This window comes from Emydura macquarii, unplaced genomic scaffold (assembly GCF_026122565.2).
Source record: "Emydura macquarii macquarii isolate MOO-44397 ecotype Brisbane River unplaced genomic scaffold, CSIRO-AGI_Emac_v2 contig_1899, whole genome shotgun sequence".
Taxonomy (NCBI): domain Eukaryota; kingdom Metazoa; phylum Chordata; order Testudines; family Chelidae; genus Emydura; species Emydura macquarii.
The window spans coordinates 1-13,508 of NW_027132036.1; the positions used below are offsets into that span (position 1 = coordinate 1).

At 44.2% G+C, this 13,508-nt stretch overlaps 2 protein-coding genes across 2 annotated transcripts; both read left to right on the forward strand.

Annotated features, from left to right (window-relative positions):
• The first annotated feature begins 1,104 nt into the window (after positions 1-1,104).
• Positions 1,105-1,818, forward strand: LOC137159790 (claw keratin-like). The gene has a single exon (XM_067558260.1). The coding sequence runs from the start codon at positions 1,105-1,107 to the stop codon at positions 1,588-1,590; it is 486 nt and encodes a 161-aa protein (XP_067414361.1). The 3' UTR covers positions 1,591-1,818.
• Positions 1,819-8,424: 6,606 nt separating this feature from the next.
• On the forward strand, positions 8,425-9,159 carry LOC137159791 (claw keratin-like). The gene has a single exon (XM_067558261.1). The coding sequence runs from the start codon at positions 8,446-8,448 to the stop codon at positions 8,929-8,931; it is 486 nt and encodes a 161-aa protein (XP_067414362.1). The 5' UTR covers positions 8,425-8,445; the 3' UTR covers positions 8,932-9,159.
• The last annotated feature ends 4,349 nt before the right edge of the window (positions 9,160-13,508 follow it).

Here is a 13,508-nt window from a genome sequence, read left to right on the forward strand (position 1 = left end):
TTTTCCCTTAGCTAGAATAGGAAGAAACTTTCCCAGGTTTGGCCAGAATGGCCAATTCAGAGGTCTTCTACTTTATCCTGAAGCAGCTGTTAAACACTCCTCACTATTGGAGACAGGAGACTGGATTAAAATGACAACTGGTGAGATCCAGTCAAGCAGTTCCTATAATCTTCTGAGCAAAAACACCCATTCAAGATGCTTCTCCTCAGATGGTGTAATTAAGTGTCACTGCATGGAAATCAGTGGACCTGAGCACCTTTTACACCAGCTGAGAATCTTTTCCTCATTGATTTGTTTGGAGAAAAGCACACTTCTCTTCTTCCTCGGCAAGTATTGGTGACTCCCACAGCTTTGAAAACCCAAAAGCCACATTCCCGTACAAGACTCAAGTGGTTTGCTTTAAAAGGCTAAATCCTCAAAGGAAAGGATATGATTATCATGATCCCAGCCATGTTCTCTTTGAGAAATGTCTGTAATAGACACAGAATCCCAGGTGTCTAACGCAGAAAGTGTTACACTTATTTCAGTCAGGGATTTTCAGACAGACAGTCACTGAAGCTACGGTACACTGATGGCGGCAAAGTCGCCGCCGTCAGATCGATTTCTCTGGATCGACTGAGCGGTCAGTGAAGACCCACTCAGTCGATCCTGAAATCGACGTACTAAGACCACCTTTGCAAGTGGCATAGCTCTGCGTCGACGGGAAAGCGGTTCCTGTCGGCTCATTACAGTGAAGACTGCGCGCAGAAGACAAGCAGAGAAGTCAACGGGAGTTACGCAGGTTTTTTGTGTAGCTTGCGTAACTCCCGTCGAATGCCACCGAATCTCGGAGGTAAGTGTAGACAGGGTCTGAGAGAGGTTCAAACAGGCCGCTGCGGAGGGAAGTTTAGTGCAAGTGGAGAAAAGGCGCAGCAAGCATAAATAGGAATTAATAGATAGCTACAAAAATGGACACTCAGTCCATTCCACCTCTCTCTCTCAGGCCTCATGCAGACCTCACTACAATAGTAACGGAGCAATGAAGTCATTTGTCCACAGGGACTTGGGCCTTCTTTTGATTCTATTCCCTGCTGTGTGTTTCAGGCTTACCTCCATCCCAGAAAGATGACTTTCTCCAGCCTCTGCTATCCAGAATGCGGGGTGGCCCAGCCCGCTCCAGTTTCTGGCACCTGCAACGAGCCGTGCGTTAGGCAGTGCCCTGACTCCGTAGTGGTGATCACACCCTCCCCGGTTGCCGTGACCCTCCCAGGACCAATTATGAGCACTTTCCCTCAGCACAGCGGAGTGGGAGCTGTAGGAGCACCTGTGGTCGGACCCGGTTTCGGCGGTTCCTTTGGTCTGGGGGGCTATGGAGGCCATTATGGAGGATTGTACGGTTTGGGGGGATTCGGTGGTTATCTGGGGGGTTACGGTTTAGGGGGATTCGGTGGTTACGGAGGCCGTTACGGTTATGGGGGATTAGGTGGTTATCTGGGGGGTTGTGGATACGGGGGATCATGGGGTTACCCAGGCCATTATGGGTATGGGGGAGTATGCGGAACTGGGGTGTCTTGCCATAGGTACCTCAGTGGAAGCTGTAGGCCATGTTAAACCCAGCAGGACTAGCTGTGGGAAAAGAAAGAACCAGGAAATGAACAGCAAGATACAGATTCACACCTGACCTTTTGGGCGTGGCTTTCAGAAGTGCTGTGCAAACATGGCTTCATCTGAACTCAGGGTGAGCTGTGTGTGCTCTGCCCTTGCTCTGACAGCCAGGCTGCATTTCTAACGTTACGCTTTGCAACGCTTTCTACCAATGCTTTCCCAATCTTGTGCTGATTCCCTTTTTCACCCGTGGGCCCATTCTGACTTACACTCAGGCTCCTTACACTAACCCTACAGTGGGAAGGAGAACGAGGCCTTAAGATGGGCAACTGTTACATTGATGATCACTTTACGTCCCGTTACTTTAAAGGGGAGAGAGAGACCTTGCTGTGAAGGAGATTAAGACCCTGTATGTTCTGTCCATCAATCCTCACCTTTAGTGTCTCATTTTGGCCTTTGCTACAGCAAATGTTTAATGCAGAAGCTTCGTAGTCCTCTGCTTCTATTTTGCTTTCTTCCATTTTCTACCAACTGGAGTAAAATAAGGCTCTTGAAATACTTGCAAAGGGGACTTGTCAATCCAGCTCTGCAGCTGCAACAAAGAAAAAGAACATTTTGTCCGAGATGCGTCCCATTGAAGCGGGTGATCACTCACAACCCTTCTTGAAACACTGGAAATGCATTGTTTTTCCTCTGAAGTATTTCTTTCTGCTACTGTGTACTGCCAATTTCATTCCCATTAAAAGCTACGCTGCACCATAATATGGGTCTTCTGGTTCTCCTTGCTCACTCCTTGTTTAAAAATTGCACTGGATGAAATTGATCCCTGTGGAGCCATCATCAATCACCAGGCACATTTCAAGTGGCAGCTTTCGTAGCCCTAGAGTGACAGAAGAATCCTGCCCTCTAAGTGGTTCAGAACATTGTACAGGCCCCGCACAAAGGGCCGAGGTTCCTCCTTGTACTACCTGTTTTACCAAAGAGTCTTCTCCTGCAAAGACTTAGACACATTTTCACCATAACAATGGAAGTTTCTCCTTTGCTTCCACGAAGACCAATCACATGGTTCGCAGTAACTAATATCTAAAGGCTTATTAGAGTTACTGGCAAAAGGTGGAGTCTAGGGTCACAGGAGCATATCACATGTCCTTATATGACTTCCTGACTCATAGACTATAAGATGAGAAGGGACCATTATGGTCATCTAGTCTGACCTCCGGCACAACACTGACCACAGAACTTCACCCACCCATGCCTGTAATAGACCCCTAACCTAAGGCTGAGTTACTGACGTCTTCAAATAATGATTTAAATTTATTGAAATCAAATAATGATTTCAAGGTATAGAGAATCCGCCAGCAAGTGACTCGTGCCCCGTGCTACAGAGGAAGGCGAAAGAACCCCAGGTCCTATCCTTTTCTATTGACAGCTTACATGATATACGCTGTACAAAATTTTGTACAAAATGGTGCTGCATATGTGACCCACAATGGTAAATAGGCTGAGAATCACTGCTCCACGGGGACTGTCTGTGATTCCATGCTAAGACGATTGTACTCCTGGGGAGTTCACATTTGGGATGGGGTTGGTGAAATCTAATTCTAGAACAAAGCAGCAGCCCTGCCCTGCCTTTTCACAGTCCGCCCTACGGATGGCACTCACGGCCATGAGTCTCTCCACACAGTGTGACACGTGCCTGTGATTTTTCTTCCTAAGTGAAGTTCTTTGCACTTGTCTTTATCTTTCTCCTTTTGCCCTCTCTTAGTAAGAGTCTGGCTTTACCGGCCAAGACTGTCTCTTTCAAAAGTCAGCTGTGAGCTTAAGACCAGAGTCAGATAAGAGTATTATCCTAAACATGCCTGTGGCTCATACAAATAATTGGGGCATTTGCCACTCTGTCTCAGCTATAGGGAAATCTGTGTAAATGCAAACCATCTGCAGACTCGGTTCTCCTCATATTTCACCAATGGACGTACGTTTAGGGCAGGGGTTCTGACAACAACATTTTTGGTGGCCTCAGAGTGCAGCCACCAACCCTTGCTGGTGACTGTTCTGACCAACCTGTCTCACTCTCCCTGCCTCACATGGCAGTTCCTGATTCCTAGCCTCTGAATTTGGGGCTCTTTGATTTTCATTCAAAAGGGTGTTTTGCATTCCCTTTGCTTTTACAAACCTTCCTTTGCAAAGCTCAAGGGACAGATGTTGAGCCAGAAGGCATCAGTGCAGCTCTCTAAACTTCCATGATGTTCAGCGTCTTAACATTGAGGAAAGGCATTTTATCCTGCCCAGGTTAGATGTAATCCTGTTGGGAGTGTATTTTCCATTTTAAAAATCATTCTGATTATGGCTGAAAACTTTTCTGTTGGAGAAGGGTCTTGCAGACTGTCCTAGGTTGGTCAGACTTGGAATTAATCCAGTCTCATCCCACAGCAATCTGACCACGGAAGAAGTTCTCCTTAACTCTGTCTGTCTTGTCCTGCTTCCTTTTCTGTATTAGCTGAAGTATCTCACAAGACTCACTTCTCTTGGCTGCTCATGGATGGAGATGGAGTAGCTGATGTTTCCCATTGACTTCACTGTACGTTAGATCTGTGCAGCTGGGGGGCGGGGGTGGAGGTACAGAGTCTGTACAGAAAGATACACTCTAAACAAGATACTTTCTAACCCGAGATGGATAAAGGGTCTTCCTTCAATCTGAAGTTGCTGGATCTGTGTTCTTTTGCACTGCTTAGCATCTACCCTTACATATCAAAATAGATATAAATGCAAAGGCACATTGAACGAAAATCAAAGAGCCCCAATTTCGGAGGCTAGGAATCACGAACCGAGCACTGGAATGACATCTGCGCCCTTGACATGCATTTTTTAAATTAATCTAATCTTCACTATTGGAACATCTTATGCCAGTAAAAGGTTGTTGCTGCCACACACCTCTGTGGCCATATAAAACTTGATGAGTGTGGTGAAGTGCTTTGAAATGCTTAGGTCAGAGGAAGCCTCAGACAATCCACCGTGAAAGTTATAATTCTACCTGTTTGACATGGGGGCACATTAAAGTGAAGGTCAGACAGGGAGTGATTGATTGACACATACAGTAATAAGCCCCAATAGCTAGGACTAGTCATGCCAAATACTAATCTCTGTCTCCTTAACCCTACTGGACACTTACCATGCATGCTTTCTAAATAGATCACTAACCTGAGACTAAATCTTAGACAGGCTCCTTCTGGGAATATATCTTATATTATTGAGATTTCTTTCTGGAACTTTAAATATCTTCTGATCTAAGTGTGACCAATGATCAACCATCATGAGTCTTGCTGTGCACTTTAACTCCATTTATTTGATGGTCTTGGTTCCGTGGTGGATATTTACACTTGAACAAACCTAAATTGCCTTATAGCAACATTTTTCTCTTTCAATTCTGTCTTGAGATTTTTATTCCTACATTGCACATGAGGAAGCGTGAAATGTACACACTTGTAATTCCGTTTGATCATTATAATCCTCAAGTATAAGGAAAGCAATGTTAAAGAGAGAATCTATCCTACACTTCCTTTCACAAACCTGGAAGAATTCATTCCTCTTGGGTTCCTCTGACCCCTTAGAGAGACGTGTTTCCAAGGAAAGAAAAAGTAGCACACACAGTGCACTTGGTGACTTCATCCCAATGGGTGCTATGATTTAAAGCATGTTTTTGATGCTTGAATTATATTTTGAGATTTAGAATACTACTGCACTCATGAAAACTGAGAGACGTACAATTCCTTTGAAGTATTATCCTCACATATAAAGACACGGTTAAAGTGGATCACTACTTTAGCCACTTTTTTATTGCTGATGCCTTAAATCAAAGGATGCAAACATTTTGTAAGAAGACATGTTACCAACATTCTCTTGTAAGACAGTGAAACAGGGCTCAACCTAGTGCTCAGCCTGTGGTAGGAGGAGTTAGGAGTACCGGGTTGTATTTCTGTTTCTGAAACTGACCCGAGTAACCTTAACATCAGTGTACCTCTTTTTCTATTCCTGTCAAACACAGAGAGTTAAACTTAGAAGTTCTTCAGTGCTCTCAGGACTCAAGATTTCAAAACTCAGGACTCAAGACTTCAAAGCTCCTGGTATTACACACGTGCAAACGGTTGTATTCTCTGAATATTAATCAACTGTTGGGATTAGATGCCTCTGCGCTGAGTAATAGAGTCACTTTGAAAAAAATGGAAGTCAAGGTCTCGTGTGTCATTCCGCAAATCAGCTCATGATTAAAAGCCACACAATTTGGGCCTCTTTCCTTTGAACTCAAATGTAGTGTTGTAATGGTATTTTTTAAAAATTATTTATATTGGAAAATGTAGGTGCTCTCCTGATGTAAATCAGCAAAGTTGCTTCAGCTTCAAAAGGTTCAAGGCATTAAACTCAAAAGAAGACACTTAACGCCATCTGCCCTATCTATGAAGCCCATACTTTCAGGTGTCATTTACACTTTCGACCCTTGTGTCCAGCAGGAATGTTTCTGCAACATGCACTATGGCTGCTAATATTTTCTGTCAAATCTCATCCTACAGCCATCACCTCCTTCACCAAGAATGTGGGATTTTCGTCTCCCCTAAGCACCTGCTTGGGCTTAGTCAGCTACATCATCTTACAAGACCTCAGTTTCTTTGCTGTTCGTGGACGGACAGTTTCTGACAGAGTACAGGTTCCAAGACTTAATTCAAAACTTTTCTGCAAAACGGCGCTGCTTCTTTTAACTCTCTGCCATCCCTCCTCCTGACCCATGAGCAAATCTGCTGTAGGCAGCCCTTTGAGACAGCACTGGTGACCCAAGTGCAGGCCCATTGTTAGGTCACATTTTAATCACCGTAGGGTGAAATTCACCCCTGGGCAGAGGGCCACCACAGAGACCCATGCTTCACTTATGTCCCTGCTAAGACCTAGTTTGAAAAGTCAAAGTGGGACTAAAGATGTCCATAGCATCAGTACTATCCTCCGCCAAAGGGTGAATTTCAGACTTAGGGTCCTGATAGGAAACACACTGGAGGTAATGGAATGATTCCCATTGATTTCAAAGGGAATAGGATGTGACCCGTTGGGGATGAAATTGGTGAGAAGGCAGAAAAATGATTCCCTCCTTCCTAGCAGGTTTAGAATTAACTGCCCACTGCCCCTCTCCACAGTCTGCATAAACTGAAAGGACTGAACTGAATTCCTGTTCATGACGACCAGTTGTGCTATTGATGCCGCTGTGAATCACCTTCACATTCATCCTCATGGGAGCACCAAGAAAGTCAGTTCAATGACACGAGGAATGCAGTTGGTCCATGCAATTTGAAGATGAAAGAAAGCTGAAGAGTGAGACATGCATGTAATGCCCACTGAGGCTGAGACTAGCCCAATCATCACAAACCCTGAGGAAAACAGCTGAGTTCAAAGGAGAATTTACCAAAGCAATTGAGTTTATTTGGTAACTTTTTAGGACCTCCTCCACAAATGGCATCGCGGCTCCTCCAGGCAGTCCTAGGAACCGTATAAAAGAGCTCACGACTCAGGGCTCTTCTAAACACTTCTCTGGACTTCATCTCTTTGCTGAACTGGGTAAGTCCAATTCAACTCTCTCTCTTTTCAACCCTACTGGATTCAGAATTTGAAGAAAATTCAGGAAAAACATATGCAACTGGGAAACATATTTCCTATGAATTGGAAATAGAATTAGGGCATTTAAATCTTTTCTGTAACTTTTGAAAATCCATTAGGCATTTTTCCCTTAGCTAGAATAGGAAGAAACTTTCCCAGGTTTGGCCAGAATGGCCAATTCAGAGGTCTTCTACTTTATCCTGAAGCAGCTGTTAAACACTCCTCACTATTGGAGACAGGAGACTGGATTAAAATGACAACTGGTGAGATCCAGTCAAGCAGTTCCTATAATCTTCTGAGCAAAAACACCCATTCAAGATGCTTCTCCTCAGATGGTGTAATTAAGTGTCACTGCATGGAAATCAGTGGACCTGAGCACCTTTTACACCAGCTGAGAATCTTTTCCTCATTGATTTGTTTGGAGAAAAGCACACTTCTCTTCTTCCTCGGCAAGTATTGGTGACTCCCACAGCTTTGAAAACCCAAAAGCCACATTCCCGTACAAGACTCAAGTGGTTTGCTTTAAAAGGCTAAATCCTCAAAGGAAAGGATATGATTATCATGATCCCAGCCATGTTCTCTTTGAGAAATGTCTGTAATAGACACAGAATCCCAGGTGTCTAACGCAGAAAGTGTTACACTTATTTCAGTCAGGGATTTTCAGACAGACAGTCACTGAAGCTACGGTACACTGATGGCGGCAAAGTCGCCGCCGTCAGATCGATTTCTCTGGATCGACTGAGCGGTCAGTGAAGACCCACTCAGTCGATCCTGAAATCGACGTACTAAGACCACCTTTGCAAGTGGCATAGCGCTGCGTCGACGGGAAAGCGGTTCCTGTCGGCTCATTACAGTGAAGACTGCGCGCAGAAGACAAGCAGAGAAGTCAACGGGAGTTACGCAGGTTTTTTGTGTAGCTTGCGTAACTCCCGTCGACTGCCACCGAATCTCGGAGGTAAGTGTAGACAGGGTCTGAGAGAGGTTCAAACAGGCCGCTGCGGAGGGAAGTTTAGTGCAAGTGGAGAAAAGGCGCAGCAAGCATAAATAGGAATAAATAGATAGCTACAAAAATGGACACTCAGTCCATTCCACCTCTCTCTCTCAGGCCTCATGCAGACCTCACTACAATAGTAACGGAGCAATGAAGTCATTTGTCCACAGGGACTTGGGCCTTCTTTTGATTCTATTCCCTGCTGTGTGTTTCAGGCTTACCTCCATCCCAGAAAGATGACTTTCTCCAGCCTCTGCTATCCAGAATGCGGGGTGGCCCGGCCCGCTCCAGTTTCTGGCACCTGCAACGAGCCGTGCGTTAGGCAGTGCCCTGACTCCGAAGTGGTGATCACACCCTCCCCGGTTGCCGTGACCCTCCCAGGACCAATTATGAGCACTTTCCCTCAGCACAGCGGAGTGGGAGCTGTAGGAGCACCTGTGGTCGGACCCGGTTTCGGCGGTTCCTTTGGTCTGGGGGGCTATGGAGGCCATTATGGAGGATTGTACGGTTTGGGGGGATTCGGTGGTTATCTGGGGGGTTACGGTTTAGGGGGATTCGGTGGTTACGGAGGCCGTTACGGTTATGGGGGATTAGGTGGTTATCTGGGGGGTTGTGGATACGGGGGATCATGGGGTTACCCAGGCCATTATGGGTATGGGGGAGTATGCGGAACTGGGGTGTCTTGCCATAGGTACCTCAGTGGAAGCTGTAGGCCATGTTAAACCCAGCAGGACTAGCTGTGGGAAAAGAAAGAACCAGGAAATGAACAGCAAGATACAGATTCACACCTGACCTTTTGGGCGTGGCTTTCAGAAGTGCTGTGCAAACATGGCTTCATCTGAACTCAGGGTGAGCTGTGTGTGCTCTGCCCTTGCTCTGACAGCCAGGCTGCATTTCTAACGTTACGCTTTGCAACGCTTTCTACCAATGCTTTCCCAATCTTGTGCTGATTCCCTTTTTCACCCGTGGGCCCATTCTGACTTACACTCAGGCTCCTTACACTAACCCTACAGTGGGAAGGAGAACGAGGCCTTAAGATGGGCAACTGTTACATTGATGATCACTTTACGTCCCGTTACTTTAAAGGGGAGAGAGAGACCTTGCTGTGAAGGAGATTAAGACCCTGTATGTTCTGTCCATCAATCCTCACCTTTAGTGTCTCATTTTGGCCTTTGCTACAGCAAATGTTTAATGCAGAAGCTTCGTAGTCCTCTGCTTCTATTTTGCTTTCTTCCATTTTCTACCAACTGGAGTAAAATAAGGCTCTTGAAATACTTGCAAAGGGGACTTGTCAATCCAGCTCTGCAGCTGCAACAAAGCAAAAAGAACATTTTGTCTGATATGCGTCCCACTGAAGCGCGTGATCACTCACAACCCTTCTTGAAACACTGGAAATGCATTGTTTTTCCTCTGAAGTATTTCTTTCTGCTACTGTGTACTGCCAATTTCATTCCCATTAAAAGCTACGCTGCACCATAATATGGGTCTTCTGGTTCTCCTTGCTCACTCCTTGTTTAAAAATTGCACTGGATGAAATTGATCCCTGTGGAGCCATCATCAATCACCAGGCACATTTCAAGTTGCAGCTTTCGTAGCCCTAGAGTGACAGAAGAATCCTGCCCTCTAAGTGGTTCAGAACATTGTACAGGCCCTGCACAAAGGGCTGAGGTTCCTCCTTGTACTACCTGTTTTACCAAAGAGTCTTCTCCTGCAAAGACTTAGACACATTTTCAGTTTAACAATGGAAGTTTCTCCTTTGCTTCCACGAAGACCAATCACATGTTTCGCAGTAACTAATATCTAAAGGCTTATTAAGAGTTACTGGCAAAAGGTGGAGTCTAGAGTCACAGGAGCATATCACATGTCCTTATATGACTTCCTGACTCATAGACTCAGAGACTATAAGATGAGAAGGGACCATTATGGTCATCTAATCTGACCTCCAGCACAACACTGACCACAGAACTTCACCCACCCACTCCTGTAATAGACCCCTAACCTAAGGCTGAGTTATTGACGTCTTCAAATAGTGATTTAAATTTATTGAAATCAAATAATGATTCCAAGGTATAGAGAATCCACCAGCAAGTGACACGTGCCCCGTGCTACAGAGGAAGGAGAAAACCCGAAAGTCCTGTATTTCCTGACACCAAATGTGAAGATCAGTTAAACCCTGACTCAGAGGGGGTAGTCATTGGCCCCTTAGAGGCAGAGACTTCAGCGGGAAGAGCCGTCTGGGTGGAATGAATTTCTTCTACAGCCCACTGTGAGAGCTAAGTGTCTTTCATGGTCCATCAACAGAAAAATATCTAGCCTAGACAAAAATTATCGGGTAGATGTTGCCCAGGAATACAGAAATTATGTAATGTACCAGTGCATAGCCATTATTCATGATTTCCAGAAGAAAAATGATACATGCAGAGAAAGAGGATAATCATGGTTAGGATCTCGTAACTTTTCCATTGACAGCTTACATGATATACTTTGTACAAAATTTGTTGCAATTGTCTAACAGTGGCAATATCATTGATACAAATGGTCATATTTCAATCATACAGAATCACAGGAAGGAAAATAAAAGTGGGGTTATTCATATAGATGAATGCTTGGAAATCTTTATGAATCTGGCCGTTTCTTATGGGTACTTTATCTGGTGCCCTCTGACCAAACCAGGCCCGTTTTCAACAGCATTACACCTCCACGTGCTAATGTCGAATGTTCAAACTAATTAAAGAATGACCTAAACAAATTGGAGGATTGGGCCAAAATAAATCTGATGAGGTTCAACAAAGACAAGTGCAGACTCCTGCACTTAGGATGGAAGACTCCTATGCATTGCTACAGACAGATGACCGATTGGCTACGCAGAAGTTCTGCAGAAAAGGATCTGGGAGTTACAGTGGAATAGAAGCTAGACATGAGTCAACAGCGTGCCCTTATTGCCAAGCAGGCTAACGGCATATTGGGCTTCATTAGTAGGAGCATTGGCAGCAGATCAAGAGATGTGATTATTCCCCTCTGTTCAGCACTGGTGAGGCCATATTTGGAGTACTGTGTTCAATTGTGCGCCCTCCACTATAGAAAGGATGTGGACAAGTCCAGTAGAGAGCAACGAAAATTATCAGGGGGCAGGAGCATATGACTTATGAGGAGAGGCTGAGGAAAATAGGCTTGTTTATTCTGTAGAAGAGAAGAATGAAGGTGGATTTGAAAACAGCTTTTAACTATCTGAATAGGGGTTCCAAGGAGGATGGAATAGGCTGTTCTCAATGGTAGTAGATGACAGAATTAGGAGCAATGGTCTCAAGTTGCAGTGGGGGAGGTCTAGATTGGATATTAGAAAAAACTTTTTCAATAGGTTGGTGGTGAAGTACTGGAATGGGTTACCTACGGAGGTGATGGAATCTCCATCCTTAGAGTTTGTAAGGCCTGGCTCGACAAAGCCCTAGCTAGGATGATTTAGCTGGAGTTGGTCCTGCTTTGAGCAGGGGGTTGGACTAGATGACCTTCTTGAGGTGCCTTCCAACCCTAATCTTCAATGATTCTATGAATGTATCTCTGGTGTGTCATTTTGCTTTATTAAGACAATGTTCAGTTTTATTCTTTTGAGACAACAGCCATAATGTTTTGTTCAGAGTTACGAACAAAATCCATTCCCGAGGTGTTCGTAAATCTGTGATTCTCTTGTATATTTCCTTTCTGCCAGTCGCAGTCGGCAGCAACAAGGGCTGGGTTCAATATCTAGGGAGTCTTTTTCGACAATACAGTATTTCCCATTGACTTCAGTGTACATTGCATCAGAGCAGTTGGGGATGGATGTGTCAAGCATGCACAGAGAGATACACTCCAAACAAGGTTTTTTCCAACCTGGGCTCGGTAATGGGCCTTCCTACAATCTGAAGCTGCTGGAGCTGTGCTCTTTCATATTGGCTCAGAATCTACCATTAAAGTTTAAAATAGCTATAAAAGGAAACTGAAAAGGTACATTAAACAGAAATCAAAAAGCCTCAGTTTTCGGGGGTTAGCAATCACAAACTGAGTACCGAAATGACATCTGAGCCCTTGACGTGCTTTTTTAATGTGAATCTAATCTTCAATATTGAAACATCCAATGCCAGTAAAATGTTATAAATACCATATTAATATACATCTTTGGTCATGTAAAACTTGATGAATGTTTGTGAAATGTTTTTAAATGCTTAGATCAGAGGAAGCCTCAGACTATTCACCAGGAAAGTTATAATTATACCTGTTCGACATGGAGTAAATGGAGGCACTTTAAGGGGAAGGTCAGACAAGGAGTCATTGGCAGAATCAGAAACAAACCCCAATGGTTGGGACTGCTTATGCCAAATGCTAACCCCTCTGTCCTGACCACTGCTGAACTCTTATCATTCTGAATATGTCATTAATCTGAGAGTGACTCTTAGATAGGCTCAATTCTGGAATTTAGTTTATTTTGTTTGGATGGTTTTGGGTGAACTTTTGGGTGAAACATCTTCTGATCTTAGTGTGAACAACGATCAACCATCGAGACCCTTGCAATGCATATACCCCCCTTTATTTCAAGGCTTTGGATCACGGTTGGGTATTTACACTTCATCAGACTTCAATTGTTTTGTAGCAAGGCTTTTCCTATTTGAATTCTATATTGGGATTTTTATTCCTACACTGCACATGAACAAGTTTGAAATGTACACACTTGTAATTCCTTTTGATCATTATTATCCTCATCTACAAAGGAGAGAACGTTAAAGAGAGAACCTACCTGTACCTCATAATATCATCTGAACAGCCGTAATGGATCAGACTACTGATCCATCCAGCCCAGTATCTTGTCTTCTTGCAGTTGCTAATGCCAGGTGTTTCCGATGAAACAAATATAACAGGTAATCATCAACGATTGTATCCCATCGTCCACTCACAGCCTCTTGAAAACAGCAATCTGTGCCTATCCTGGATAGTAGCCATTGATTGAAATATCCTCCACGGACTTATCTGATTCTCTTTTGTAGCCCGTTATAGTCTTAGCCTTCACAAAATCCTCCAGCAAAGAGTTCCTCAGGTTGACTCTGCATTGTGTGATGAAATACTTCCTTTTGTTCACTTTAAACCTGCTGCCTATAATTTTCATTCGTTGACCTCTAGGTCGTACTTCATGAATGACTATTCGCCATCCCAGAGGAGTGTCAATAGCTTGCAGTATCATCGAGCATTAGGATAGGTTTACTACTCTCCATGAATATGGATGTTTTATTTCTGCCCTTCATGAAACCTTAGAAATATATTTTATTACTCT